This window comes from Microtus ochrogaster, chromosome 1 (genome assembly GCF_000317375.1).
Source record: "Microtus ochrogaster isolate Prairie Vole_2 chromosome 1, MicOch1.0, whole genome shotgun sequence".
NCBI classification, from domain to species: Eukaryota; Metazoa; Chordata; class Mammalia; order Rodentia; family Cricetidae; genus Microtus; species Microtus ochrogaster.
The window spans coordinates 90764756-90780373 of record NC_022009.1 but is presented as its reverse complement, the minus strand read 5'-3'; the positions used below and the strand labels follow the sequence as shown (position 1 = coordinate 90780373).

General features: G+C 44.9%; 1 protein-coding gene across 2 annotated transcripts in view; it reads right to left on the bottom strand.

Moving 5' to 3' along the window:
* The window catches only part of Pld1 (phospholipase D1), a 186775-nt gene that overhangs the window by 117374 nt on the left and 53783 nt on the right, over window positions 1-15618 (bottom strand). For both annotated transcript variants that reach the window (XM_005343906.2, XM_013347951.2), the window contains exons 7-11: window positions 14147-14205; window positions 12768-12860; window positions 8242-8394; window positions 5491-5640; window positions 4470-4553 (exon numbers count right to left, since the gene is read on the bottom strand). In XM_005343906.2, the coding sequence (XP_005343963.1) occupies window positions 4470-4553; window positions 5491-5640; window positions 8242-8394; window positions 12768-12860; window positions 14147-14205 (539 nt within the window). The remainder of the gene's footprint in view (window positions 1-4469; window positions 4554-5490; window positions 5641-8241; window positions 8395-12767; window positions 12861-14146; window positions 14206-15618) is intronic.

The window sequence follows — 15618 nt, the reverse complement described above, 5'->3', positions numbered from 1 at the left end:
GTGTGTGTGTGTGTGTGTGTGTGTGTGTGTGTGTGTGTGTGTGCACGATGCACATTTGGAGATCAGAGAACAATCTGCACAAATCAGTTTTCTCCTTTAACCCTGTAGGTTCCAGTACTGAATCTTGTCATCTGGAATGGTGGTGACAAGTGCCTTTACCCACTGAGTCATCTCCCTGGCCTGATTATCTAGTTTAATCCCTTAGCAGATATAAAAATACAACTATGTGTAAGGATGAACGGGAAGAGAGAAACTCTCAGAGAAGCAGATGATATCCAGAATCAGAAAATTCTAAGATAAAAAGACAATCACCGCAAAAATAGGAGAAAAAAAAATTACCAGACTTGGCTTCATAAGCTCAATACCAGAACAAAGGTTATGAAGGTAGCTAAAGAGAAATCAGTTTCTACTGATAGGGGCTGGGGAGGAAGCTGGTGGGTACAGTGAGGACCACCAAGCCTGATGACCTGAGTTTGAGGCCTGGGACCCATGTGGGGAGAAGAGAGGACTGATGCTTGCATGTTGTCCTCTGACCTCTACATGTGGTGGTGTGGTACATGCATGTACACACACAAACCTACACGTGCACACAAAATAAATAATAAATGTAAATTTAGAGGAAAAGAAATTATCCAATATAACTTCCAAGAGAGAAAATATTTAAAAATATGAAGCTAGCCTTGGAAACTGTAGGAAGGACTGTCTGCACTTTGGACCTTTAGAAGAGGAAATTTGTTAGTTTGTTTGTTTGTTTTTGTTGTTTTTTGAAAAAGAGTTTCTTCATACTTTGGAGTCTGTCCTAGAACTTGCTCCATAGATCAGCCTGGCTTTGAACTCACAGAGATTTACCTGTCTTGCCTCCCAAGTGCTGGGATTAAAGGTATGTGCCACCACTGCCTGGCAGAAGAGGAAATTATTTTATCTGAAGAAACAATGACAAGATCATCTCAAATTTGTCTAGAGACAGAAGACAATAAATTCATGAAACTCAAGAGTACCAAACACGATAAACTCCCAAATCATAACCCAACTGCTGGAAACCAAACAGTTGGAAAAGTCTGAAAGCACTAAAGAGAAAAATAGTTTATTGCTGAAATTTCCTCTCCAGAATGCTGGAGGCCAGAATGAAACATGCTGTTTAACTAGAACACAGAAGATCCTGGATAATCAGACCAGATGGTGGTGGTGCACACCTTTAATCCCAGCACTCAGTAGGCAGAGGCGGGCAGATCTCTATGAATTCAAGGCCAGGCTGCTGGTCTACAAGAGTTAGTTCCAGGACAGGCTCCAAAGCCACAGAGAATCCCTGTCAAAAAAAAAAAAAAAGCAAAACAAAACCAAGAAAAGCAATTAAAAAACAAAAAGCAGAAACAATTAAAAAAAAAGAAATCCTTGATAATTAAGACAGTCGAATCCAGAAGGAATTCTCCAGAGCCAATGGGGGGGGGCTCTAAAATAGGAAACAAGAACCCAAAAAGTACATGAGAATATGCTCATTGTTTAAAGGAATCACTGATAATAAATAAACAAACAAACAGTAAAACCACAAGACACTTTGCATGCACTCCGGGATAATGGCCCCTGAGGAGTCTCTTCACCACAGAGGAAGTTACTGTAGGGCTTCACTTCAAAACGCCTGCTGTAGTAAGATGCCTGCCAGGGCTGTGGCCGGAACAAACAGGACCTAATTCCCTCTCCTTCGGAAAGTAAAGCAGAAATCACAGGTTCCAGCTCCAGCTTCTAGGTTTGACTTCGGTGGTCTGTCCCCATCTTTGCGCCACCCTCATGGACCAACACCCACGTCTATTTCTCTCCCTGTCTCCTAGTTTAAATGGAAGTCTAAATTTTACCATCCGGAACCTCCAAAAGAGATGCTTCTTTCTTGCAGGAAAATATGGCATCATCGGAAAAGCTCCTTTCTCTCGGTCATGTCCTGGCTGAAGTTTTAGGGGTATTTTGATGGATATAGTGCGACACTGAGCTTTGGACGTACTTTCCTGAGTTCTGAGAAAGTATTCAGTATTTGGCAATGACTACAGACTACCTGGTTGTCATGAAGGGGATCTGCTATTGACAGCTAACTGGTAAAAGCCACAGGTACTGCAGACGGCCATCTATGACAAAGAATCATCTCTCTCAGAACGTCACTAGCATCAAACTGGAAAGAGAATCCAGAGCTACAGATTTCCATAGCACTGAAGGGAACCAGAAAATGGCTTCTCACGTCCATCGCTCTCCACCGCCTCCTAGTCTAGGATTGGGAGAATCCCCATGTCCATTGCTCTCCCCATATCTTAGTCTAGGATTAGAAGAATCCCCAGGAATCCCCACGTCCATTGCTCTCCCCCGTCTCCTAGTCTAGGATTAGAAGAATCCCTATGGAAGTGTCTAGAAATAAAAGTGGGAATATAGAAATGTAGGTACCAGAAATTAGGATGTAGAAGTTAGAATGCAGAAAGAAAGGCACGCAGTTGTAAACCTAAATGAACTACTAGCAGCCTCCTCAGCAGTTCAAGGACCAATCATCCTCAGGAAATTATTTCTCAGCTGCTTAAGGAGCTGTTATCAGCAGTGGGTTAGTTCATCTTACAGCTGGCTGCTCTGTTTCCGAGACCAAAGCATCCCTCGGCAAACTAAGAGTCAGTGCTAAGATAACACCATGGCCATCCTGATTAACAATAGAGATAGCTGAGTTAACCTTCAGAGGATGGGATGTTATGCATTTTCCCTGCTGTGAGAAACTGGCGACCTGAGGTGTGGAGCTTGGGTAAACACAATTAGGGAGAACCAGGAAAAAAACAATGGATTAAATACAAACCTAGTTTAACTGAGAAACTCTGTTAATGAAAATTGTAAAGAAAGGCAGTATGTATCTGAGTTTTATGTCGAGATTGTAAAAATTCCTTTGTTCATGTTTAAGGTGTCTTATTTCTTGCTATAAAAAGGGGGAGTTCAGAAACCGACTTGTACCACAGTTTCAGCCCAAACTCCAGCTGTGGTCTCAGCTAGCTGACAAGCTTTTGTGCCCTGTGGTGTTTTATCTTTTTCTTTTTTCTGGAATAAAATTTACTAGACTTCCGGTGGTCTGTCCCCATCTTTGCGCCACCCTCGTGGACCTGATACCCACGTCTATTTCTCTCCCTGTCTCCTAGTCTAGCATTAGAAGGAAACACACCAGGAAGGGATTTTTAAGCTTCGTCCATGAGTAATATCTGAAAGAAGTAAGAAAGAGCTGAAAGCAAAATTTCAGAGCCAGGCATGGTTCAAGTCAGAAGTCCCCAGCACGTGGGATGCTGAGACAGGACGACTGCTGGGAATTAAAGGCCAGCCTGGGCCATACAGTGAATCCCAGTCTACCCACGTTACAAAGCAAGACCGTATCTCTCAAAGGGTAGAGTGCATTTAGAAAGTCACTTCCGTTTCTACAAGGACAGCGTATTCCTGGCCATTTCATCTCCAAATCAGCCAATGTTGGAATCTGTGACGGGCTTCAACATTCCAAGATGATGGTAGCTGGAACTGAAGTTAGACCACAGATACCAAACTAACACCAACTCCACAGGTGGCAATTCCCGAGAACTCATGAACTTTACATAGGAGATTTCCAGTGACTTTGGTAAAGCGAGCACCGTGATGCCCGTGGGGGTCTTCACAACAGGCGAGACAGGTATAATCTGATGGGAGGCCAGAAGAGCTGCCCAGACCCAGTCCTTCCAACAGTAACAGCAAGAGCAACTATTTCAGTGTCAAAACAAAAGTTCAGGATTTGCTTCCTGGACCGAGTGGAGGACATGGTAAGAGACAGATGGCTAGAGGGAATGGGCCTTCCCGATGGCTAGAGGGGATGGGCCTTCCCTTCTGGACAGCCACTTTTCCAAAGTAGCATACCAACACAAATATTTGCGTGTCTGCTTCCAAGACTATTCACGATAAATATTTTAATAAGATATTTGTGATAGTTAACATTGGATGTCCACTTAAGAGAGTCTGGAATCACCTTGGAAACACAGCTTTGGGCAGGGTCATGAGGGAGTTTTGACACTGGGTTAACTGAAGTGGGAAGACTTGCCCTAAATACAGGAGAGCATCATCTATGGGCTGGCATTCCAGAGTGGATCAAAAGGAGAAGTTGAGTAGAACACAGGCGTTCACCTCTTCTGCTTCATGACCACGCATACCGAGTGACAGCCCTCATGGGCTGCCGCCAGGTCCACCCACCACAGCATGATGAACGGACCCTCAAACTGTGAGCCAGACAAATCTTTCTTCCTCTATGCTGTCTCCGTCATGGCATTTAGACAAGAGACCAATAGAGCATTTGGAAGTCTTTCTCTGGAGTCTTCTGTTTAGTTGATTGAGACTTGGCCAAGCCATCATGACTACTGTTGACTTCCACAGTGTGGGATCCTCCAATAGCTCATTTCTAAACAGAGATGCCTCCAGACAGCACTCTCCTGGAAAATACTAACCACCAATCCGTGATGAAAATCTCCTCCGTCGCTTCTTCCATTGCATTTGCGATATCTTCAAAGTAACCTTTGGCATTCACATACCTGGAAGAAAAAGGATTTGTTCATTGGTTTCTTTTGATGTTTGGTTTTTTCTTTTTTTGATTTTATAAAACAGGACAAAAAAGAAAAACACACCCTAGGCCAAGGCAAAGTACAGAGGGCTCTACCTGGTCTACATCACCACTGTTTTCCTTTGAGTAACTGGAAACAAGATTGAAAACATGATCGTGTCTCCATCTATTACACAGGAAAGGCAGTCAGGAGACAGACCTAAGCAATCTTTATTTAGAAGGCAGCCTGTCAATCACTCTCATGGGGCCTCCTTATTACACAGGTTTCTCATCTGAGCCCACAAACAGACCAGCCCATATCCATAGGGGAAAACAATAAATGATTTAAATAAAGCCCCATTTTACCTTTAAGAGATATATGAAGTTACACTTTGCTTTTCTTTTTAGGACTGTGTCTTGGGTATCTAGGTCTGGCCTCTTGCTCATTATGAAGTTAAACATGACCTTAAGCTAATGATCCGCTTGCTTCCTCTTCCCAGTTGTTGGGATTATAAACTGTGCCACCATGCCTGGCTTTATGGAGTAGCAGGAATTCATGCATGCTAAGTAAACATAGTAACTGTGCTATGTACCCGGTCCTGAAGCTGATCTTAAAAACCAGAGTTCTACCTAGGCACAGTGATGCAGGCTTGCAGTCACAGCCTGTGGGAGATGAGGCAGGTGGATCAGGAGTTCAAGGTCCATCTGGGCTTCACAAGACCCTCTCTCACAAAACAAATCAAACATCAAAATCTAAAGGCCTGTAAGCTCACCACTAAAGATGGTCAAAAAACAAAATTGAAGCTGCGATCATATCTTTAAATATGATCCATCGGTTGAGCAAACCACTGGTTTAGTTTTGAGGCTTATTCCAGGTAAATTTAAACCATCATAACACTAGACGAACACCTGTGAGCAAAACACCTCACCATTTAGCTAAAGTATTATCGTGGACAGCGGCGTAGGAACCAAAGCGGTGGTCTCTGAGGAAGTCTGTGCCATGCTTCTGAATGAACTCTTCTATGGCTCCTCCCCACCACCGAGCGTGCCGGTAGCTGTTACACTTCAAAATCAGTGTCCTTTAAAGAAAAGCAAATGTGGGCATTGGAGGTTTACTCTGAGTTCTAGCTCTTAAAACAAATTTAAAGATGAAGCACGCTGCAGCAAACAGGAATCGACATTTCTAGGTAATGAACGTTTGGAAAAGCAAGTGTCTAAAACACCTCGGTAGAGTTCCTCACAGTGCTCACTGGGTCAGAACTTCCTGGTCAGGCTCCCTGCTCACTCAAGCATGCAGGCACAGGGGAAGGGGTTTGATGTAGACACTGAATCGTGCTGGGAGATGAGGAGGGTTGTGGAGCAGGTACAGAGTGAGGTAACCCTTCTGTCAGAGCTGCTGGTCCCTTTGCACTGACCACCCTGACTTCTGCTGTCCTTAGGGGAGATCTCCTTTCCTTCTTGGAAGCCAGCAAAGCTATACAAAGTAGCATCCCCCACTCCCCTAGTCCTAGTGGGCTGGGGCAAGGGCACAGAAGTCAGCCCCACCCCATGAGAGTAGATCTGAGAACCCAGCAGTGCGGGGAAAAGACTCCCTCCCTCCGGCTGAGGGTGCTATGAGGGTGCCGAACAGCCATCTTATGGTAGAAGGGGACCCCTCTGAGGACAAGGCACGTTCCAAAGCTAAGGAAACCTAGAAAATGTGTCTTAATGATGTAGGTTAGCTTGAAAATTAATCACTCGTCGTGGCTAATTAATTTGCTCTGGAGTAAGTCCATTTGCATCTATCACTTGAGCAAGCTACTTTAACCTGCTACAGAATTAAAAATATTGGGAATAAATTCTGGGGGATTTCAAAAAAATCCTTTATGCCAAGTGTCAGAACAAATGGCTATCACCAAGAGTGAAAACGGTTACTGGAACTGAAGTCCAAAGGACAAGGCGCTGGCACTAGCTGTCCTGTGCCCCGCGCCGATAGAAATGGGACTGAGTGGGAAGTAGAGCTTCGTTTCTGTTTGAATGCTTGGCGGGCCGGATACGCGGCAGTTCTCATGGAGAGCAAGGGAGGGGCCATATGCACAGATTCTATAATTATTTATAAGGATCGAGGGCGCCCAAACCATTCCTCTAGATATAGCACAGATGGATGTTGGCCTTTGAAAGCTTTTGTCCAGCAGAAGGCTGGCGGGTGTGGGGATAGGGAGGTGAGAGGGGCTGGGGTGGGAAAGAAGCCTCCCCAACAGGCATAGCAATGGAGTCACGAGAAGCAAGCGGGCTCAGAAGTTGCCTTGGGTCAGCCTACCCTTGGGACAAGATGTCCTGAGAAGATGGTTGTGTGGAAGAGATGAGTATCATTAGAGGCCTAGTGGTGGGGGAGGGAAACTATTCCAAGCATAGAAATGGAATGAGGGATGGCTAGATAGCTCAGCAGACAAGAGCAGGGCAGGGCAAGCCTGATGACCTTAATCCCACCACTGGGACCCATGTGAAGAGAGAACCAGCTTCACAAAGTTTCCCTGTGGCTTCCACATGTATGAAGTGGCGCTCATGCACCCTCATTCACACATGTATATACTACTACTACTAATAATAATAATAATCATCATCATCATCATCATCATCATCATCTTTAACAAGGGGGAACCAGTGAGGTGGTTCCATGGGTAGACATACATGCCACCAAGTTTGATGAAGGGAGTTTGATCCACCAGACCCACGCAGTGGAAGGAAAGGACTGGCTCAACACATACACACAAATAAATGGGCGAATAAATAATAGAAGAAGCAAGAGGGAGGAAGGCAAAAATAAAGAAATAAATTGTGTGAAGGGATTGTAAAGAGAACTGCCAACACAGAACCGAAAGGCTGTAGCAGGGGTGTCTACAAACAAACAGAGATAAACAACCCCAAGACAATGGAGAAGCTGGTCTTGTTGGCTAAGATGACAAGGAACACTTCTGCCTGGAAGAAGCCTGGAGAATCCTGGATTTAAACAGATTCACTTGGTGTGGGGAATGGAGACATGGAGACTAATAACAAAGCCATTTCAGTAATAGCCTGAAAGTTACCTTCTTCAAGGAAAGTAGGAAGCTCAATAGTGTTTTACGCCGTATCACCCTACATACATGCACATACACAAGCATGCATGTACATATTGTACAAGCATACATGTAATACTGTACAAACATGTATTAGGAGATATACATTCCTGTTGTAACCATGTAAAGATAAATTAAAAATATTCATATGGATGAGAGTGATTACACACACTTTTTCAAGGTATGATTACAGTCTGCCAGAAAGAAACCTACACATTAACAAAATATATTCATTTATAAACTATATAAAACTGTATTACTTTAAAATGCAAACTGCCAATTGATTCATTCAACAAACTGGTAGACGAGTTGACAAACTTTGGTCTCCAGCTCCAGGGGATCCAATATCCTCTTCTAACCTCTGCAGGTACCTGTATTAATTCACATGCACATCACAAACGCATGCACGCACGCACGCACGCACGAACACACACACACACACACACACACACACAGAGTTCCATTACTTCTGATTGAGGATGAGCTCAAAACAACAATTATGAACATTTAAATCTAATTTACTCCTCATAGGTGAGAGAAAATTTTGGTCTTGAGGAAGGGAAAAAATATATTTTAAATTTCTACCTTGAAAGATTATCAATTCGGAGTCCATATTTCGTCTCTGTTTCTTTTCTTCCCACTTTTATTCTGAATTCTTTGTCTACGAGGAGGACAAAGGCAATGGCCCCACTGTCTGGCTTCATGTACAGCAGAAAAGAATCCTTCACTATTAACCACCTGGAAGAAGACGGCAGGAGCTTTCAAAGCCAAGTAACTGAAGCCAGTTACTACTCAAGTCGTGAGAAAACACTCTGGAAGATCACGGATATAATGTCATGTCTCACCTGATGGATTTGTGCCTTTTAAAGATTGCCATGAAACAAGAGCTAGGGACATGGCTCAATGGCATAATGCTAGCCTAGCAGGCACAGTGTCCTGGGTTTAATTCCCAGGAGGGAGAGTAATTACTACAAAAACAAGCCTTCCGGTTGTCCTTCTCTGTGTGTGGACACCAAGCAATCAAAAAGAATTCATTCATTCCTGGAAGAACTTCCCCGATGTCAACAGGAAGAACTGAAGAGCCCCTTGCTGAAGAATGGAACGTGGCAGTGTTTGCTCACATAAACTACCATAAAGGCAACTGAATCTAAAACATTTAATAACTCCACATATTCTGTTGTTCACTTCAAAATAGTTCTGGTTTAAGGATCATTAATGAATAATTTTCAACAGTATAGAAGTAGCTCTCAAAGCTGCTCCATTCAATGCTACACTCAGAGCTTCATAATGGAGAAGAGTGGTAAAGTGGATGTCAACATAAACGTAATTCAAACAAAAAACATTCAAATATTTGTTCCTAGAGTGCCGGTGAGCCTCGTGAAGGCAGCAGCCAGGACCCGTCCTGGATAAACGGGTAGGTGCTAGAGGGAAGGGGGTGATGTGCGCAGGAGCGGCACCTCGGTCCTGGCTGTAAAGAGCTGGTGTTTGGTCAAGGGTAGATAAACGGAAGATAAATCTAGAACAACCCAACTGAAACTACTAGTCATGGTGTATCAACGGGCTTTACGAGTCGAGACTCAATGTAGACAAATCTACCTTCTACAGTCTTGATGCCTTCATTTGGGTTCTTGTGTAGGCTGCTTTTCCTGATTGGCACAAGGAGATGGGGCAGCTAGCCTACTGTTGTGAAATCTTAGTTGAAGATGTGTTACATTTGTTCATTCTGTCGCACATTTGTTTGACGACAAAAAGATGTGTTGCATTCTTTTATGTTGCATTTATTTAACTTTGTGAAGCTGTGTTATTTTTGACTGCCTAAAACAGCAAATTGGTCTAATAAAGAGCTGAATGGCCAATAGCAAGCCAGGAGAGGGACAGGCAGGGCTGCCAGGCAGAGACAATAAATAGAAGGAGAAAAGAGAAGAGGGAGGAGCAAGAGCAGGAGAAGGAAAGAGGACTCACCTCTAACTCTTTGGGGGCCAGCCACCCAGCTAGACAGCAACCACAAAGTCAGAAGTGAAGAAAGGTATATAAAATAGAGAAAGGGACAAGCCAAGAGGCAAAAGGTAAATAGGATAACTTAAGTTAAGAAAAGCTGGCTAGAATCAAGCCAAGCTAAGGTCAGGTATTCATAAGAAACAATAAATCTCCATGAAATTATTTGGGAGCTGGGTGGCAGGCCCCCCAAAGAGTTAGAGTAAAAACAACCAACTACAGGCCACAGTGAAGGAAGTACAGATGACACAGTCACTAACAGGAAGACGGTCAAGGTCAAGGCGAACCAAGTGTGAACCACAAAGGGTAATGCCCTAGAGGGGCAGCACACCAAACGGAACTGAGCCTCTTGGACTTTTCTCAGGGAAAAAAAAAAAGAAAAAGAAAAGTGAGCTCCCAGCAGTGTGGGGACGGCTGATGCCTCCGATCTCAACACTTGGGAGGCCAAAGCAGGAGGACTGAAGTTCCAATCCAATTCCAGTGCTGGAATTAAAGGCAAGTACCACATGACCAGCCAAAGGTTTAAAAACTGAGAACTAAGCACTGTGAATGAATGTCACCTTTAGAAGTAACTCCCATTACTCCTAAGCAGCACTCACGCTATAAGAAGGAGTCCCACACTAACTGTCCCCTGAACACGATCGTCTATCTATGATGTCTTCCGCTGTGACTCAGGACATGCAAATACGGAGATGAGGCTATAGTCTCTACACAACATTTACCAAATTTAAAACGGCAAAATCTCCTTCCAGGAAGAACCATAGTTTTTTCAATTGAAACATGATTCCTCCCAAAGTTTACATCAGTAACAAAATCTTCCCTTACTGTCCTTTGTCGGCCCTCCTCTGGGGGGTAGAGCTCAGGACTGGATCCTTAGGATCTTTGCCAAGACTCCTGGGGCTACAGTCAGTGCTGCGACCCCAGAGCCCTTGCCATCACAGTGCCGGAGTCTCCCCCACATCATCCAGATCACCACCTAGATCCAAACCACGTCTGCTCCTTCTCCACTTCCATATGACCCCGTTTCCCTCAGAGCTCCGTGAGCCCACGGGCTTGCTTCTAGAGGGGCTAGCAGCTTTAGTAAGGATTTGTTCATGGACTTATTTAAAAGGCTGAATTCTCCTACTGTGTGTATATTTTTTTTTATTTGTATCAATGTAAGATGTTGGAATCTCAGAGCATTTTAGTTGGGTAGGTGACAGCACACCACGGTCGCTCAGTTCAGTTACTGACTGATTCCTTCATTAGTTACTGGCATGTGTGAGTCACCCCAACAAGGTGGTGCTGACCCTGATGACTCCACTGACTCTTCCGGTCTGGTCTGCTCCCCAGCTGCAGAACTCTGGCAGCCCAGAGTTTCTGGGAATTAAAAAAAAATCACCGGGGTTTAAAGCATACGTGTAGGAAGATGTGACAGGCAGCAGATGACTTAGGGAAAGAGGAGGAGTGACCAGCAGAGCCACAGGAGGCTGGGAAACCCACCTCCAGAAGCCACCACTGGAAAAAAGAAGCCATGGCAGCCAAGTCCTGTAACTTCATCCTTTTCCTGCTTGCATGGCTAGCTTATGTTACCCATGATCTTCGGGAGCTCCCACCCCTGTTCTTTCTACCTGTCTTCCTCTGCTACTATTTCCCTAACAAACTCCCTGTATCCTTAGCTAAACCTCTACCCAGTGTTCTGTACAGCTGAGGGTAAGAAGACAAGGGCAAGTCTCTGGCTTTCCTATACCACTGCTTATATTCTAAGCAGATTCAAGGTCACGTTTGAGAGCTGGACATGGTGGTAAACATCTGGAATGCCCAGCATTGGAAGGGGAGGAAGGAGTGCCGAGGCTATTTGTACACTGTGTGAAGATGCATCGCTGTGATTGGTGTAATAGAATACTGAATGACCAATAGCTAGGCAGGAAATAGGTGGGCCTTCTGGGCAGAGAGAGAACTCTGGGAAGAAGAAAAGCTGAGTCAACAGCTAGACTCGGAGGAAGCTGCAGGGAGATGAGGTAACAAACTATAAGCCAAAATGCAGATTTAAAAATATGGGTTTAGGTGGTGGCACATGCCTTTAATCCCAGCACTCAGGAGGCAGAGGCAGGCAAATCTGTGAGTTTAGCTGGGTGGTGGTGGCACAGGCCTTTAATCCCAGCTCTAGGAAGGCAGAGAGGTAGATGGATCTGTGTGAGTTCAAGGCCAGCCTGGTATACAAAAGCTACCCAGGCTCCAAAACCTACAGATGTAGAAGGAGCGGTGGGCTGCTTCTGTAGAAGGAGCTGTGGCTGCTTCCCACGGCTCAGCTCCCGGCCACCAGCTAGCTTTACCCAAAATAATTACATGGAAACTGTATTCTTTTAAACACTGCTTGACCCTTTAGCTCTAGCCTCTTACAGGCTAACTATCACATGTTTTTTTTTTTGTTTTTTTTTTAAATTTTATTTTCGAGACAGGGTTTCTCCGTAGCTTTTGGTTCCTGTCCTGGGACTAGCTCTTCTAGACCAGGCTGGCCTCAAACTCATAGAGATCCGCCTTCCTCTGCCTCCCGAGTGCTGGGATTAAAGGCCTGCGCCACCACCACCTGACTAACTCTCACATCTTGATTAACCCATTTCTATTAATGAGTGTAGCACCACGAGGTGGTGGCTTACCGGGAAGGATCTTAACCTGCGTCCTTCTTGAAGAGGAGAGCTATAGCGTCTGCCTCACTGCCTTCTTCTGTTCTGTCTACTCTGCCTACCTAATTTTCTGTCCTATCAAAAGGCCAAGGCAGTTTCTTTATTAACCAATGAAAGTAACACATAGACAGATGTCCCTCCTCCATCATACAGAGAAACACTATCTCAAAAAAAACAAACAAACAAGCAAAAATATTAATTTAAGTTATAAGAACTAGTTAGGCACAAGCCTAAGCTAAGGCTGAGCATTCGTGATTGATAGTAAGTCTCTGTGCTGTTATTTGTGAGCTGCAGTTCCAATAAGAAAATACTGTTACAACCAGGAGTTCGGAGTTCACCTAGACACACTGTGGCTGAGTCAAAACAAAACAAACAAGCAAAGCTAGTATATAAACACCCCAATGCTCAATGTATTCAATCATATACACAGAACTCGCCCGCGGGTCCTACCTTTTTGACCAGCGGTAGCAGGCTCTTCCCTGGCCACAGCAATTCAGACCTGGTATCCTGTGTCCCCCGGACCTTTTCATGATCATCCCCTCCCTGAAGGAGAGACCACATCAAGTAATGAAGTTCGCAATTACAGTTCACACATGCCGTGCTCAGCCCACAGCCAGAGACTGTATAAATTGTCTCTCACGTAACTCCCTCCCCACCCCCACTCCCTCGTCCCTCCCTTCACCATCCCCTTGGTCACTGCTCTCTATCAGGTAGGGCCCACCAGCAGATACTCTTACAGACACTTGTTCAAATGTAGCCCTTTCGGCCTTTGTGGGTCGGTGATTCTATTGGGCACAATGTAGGCTCTTTGCACCCTAGCTCCAGGATCTTAAGGATAAATCCTCCCTGTAGCCACCATGGCTGCACCTGAGATGGGGTTTGCCCCCCCCCAGGGTCTTACACATTTCTACACGGCATCACACACAGTGATCAATCGAGCCATATAAAGTAAGGAGACCAAAGCTACTGGCTATGCAAGTGGGATATTTTGTTAGGCATGATCAACCCAGCCTTTGGGTAGTAGAAACAGGGGAATCAGTAGTTCAAGGTAATCCCAAGCTACATAAAAGAGTTCTAGGCAAGCCTAGGCTACACGAGACCCTGTCTCAAAACAAACAAACAAAAACTCAACATCTTAATTTTGAAAGATGTGCAATAACAATAACTTAAGAAAGATAATTCTGAAATAGCTACTAGCATTGCGCTTAACTAAAATTAAAAGTGTAGTTGTGGGGCTGGAGCAATGGCTCAGTGAGTAAAACACCCACTGCTCTTGCGGAGAACCCAGCACCCATGTCATTCGGCTCACAGCCACGCGTAAGTTCAGGGACCAGACGCCCTCTACAGAGGCACCTGCACTTGTGTGCACAGACCCACATACAAATATACATGCACGCACAATTAAAATTAGTAAAATAATGATTGAAAAGGGCAAGCCCTTTGTAGGAGCAAGCCCTGGTATCGGGAAGGGAAAGCAGTCACTGGGTCAATCCCCAGTCTATACAGCGCGCGTGACAGAGCACTGCGCTGACGTACTTAGGAAAGGGGGTGGTAACAGCTTGCGGAAGAGACTGGGAGGAGGCATCTTATGCACTTGATCCTCCCAGCTGGGAGAGTACTGACTGAGTGTTCCTAGTCCACCGGAAAGAGGAGATAGCTGCTGCCCCCTGCTTCCTGCAGGGGGCGCACTTCTCCATGTGAGCATCTCACTAGTAGGGCGGGAGAAGTCCCAGGAAGGGAAGCCTAGCTGCCCATCACTGTCACAGGCTGTGGCATCATACCCACCAGCTTCCGTACACATTTTGTAAAGACCCAACCCTGGAACTTACAGGCCCTTTGGTCCCAAATCATGGATGAAAGACAGCTGGCTGACATCAAGGAACTCTGTCTGGAAAAAAAAAAAAAAAAGGAAAAAGGAAAAAAAAAACCGTAAGAAACACTTTAGAAAACAAAGTATATCAGAAGGAAAGAAAACATAGAAAGCATCAGGGAGGAGAAAGAAGGGAAGAAGAAAAACAAGACATTCATGAATTACATGAGCCATGTATTAGGAGCCACTAGGTATAAATGCTTTGGTTCACACCGTAATCCAGCTCTCGAGAGAAAGAATGAGGATCAGGAGTTCAAGGTTAAGCTTACTACACAGTAAAGTACATTTGAGGTCAGCCTGGGCTATATAAGACTCCGTTTCCAAAAAGAAAAAAATGAAAAGGAATTGCATAATGAGCACACAATCAAGAAAGTGCTGTGAACGACGGGATGGATGGAGACAGAACTCTGCAGACCATAGAGGTCAGCTACTCCCAACCGCTGTTTTCTTTTCCATTTTCGTTGCCAGGGAGAGGGTTTCATGGTACGGTGCATACAAGATAAAGCGCGCATGAAGAGAGGATGGCAAGGGTTCTAGAAGGTAGGCTGGGGGGCATGTGGAAGTGGGGGACGAGGTAAAGGACGGACAGAATGCGGTCGAGCTGCAGAGCAAAGATGGAGACCTGCCCTGAATCAAACCCTCTGAAGATCAAAGAGACCAACAGCATCAGGTGCAGCAGAATTTCACCCAGTGCTAGGGGTCGATCTTAGGTCCTCACACACACCTGGCAGGGGCCCTACCGCTGAGCCATGTTCCAAGGCTCTTTCCTTGGAGACGGACTTTCCCTAAGTTATCCAGCTGGACCTGGAGTCACTCTGTGGCCCAGGCCTGAACCCTTCCAGGCCTGAACCCTTCCTCCTCAAGCTCTGGAGAAACTTAGCTTACAGATCTGAGCTACAAGCCCCATTGGCAGAATCACTTCTCAGTGAGTTGGGAAGGAAGCTAATGACTCTCACGGGTACCATTTACTAAGGGCTTTCTACAGGCTCACGCTGTATTAAATACTTCTTCACGATTCTCTTTTTTTTAAAAAATATTTATTTATTATGTATACAATATTCTGTCTGTGTGTATGCCTGCTGGCCAGAAGAGGGCACCAGACCTCATTACAGATGGCTGTGAACCACCATGTGGTTGCTGGGAATTGAACTCAGGACCTTTAGAAGAGCAGGCAATGCTCTTAACCTCTGAGCCATCTCTCCAGCCCCTTCACGATTCTCTTAAACTTGCTTTGATATTTTCCCAACAGAAAAAAAAAATACTATTTCTATCTGAGTTAATTTACCTCGAGATTGTAAAAATTCTTTTGTTCATGCCTAATGGTTGCTGCTTGCTATAAAAAGGGGAGTCTGGAAATAGCCCATTGCCACAGCCTTACAAGTCCATCTCTGCCTGTTGTCCCAGCTAGCTGCTAAGCTTTTTGTGCCCCGT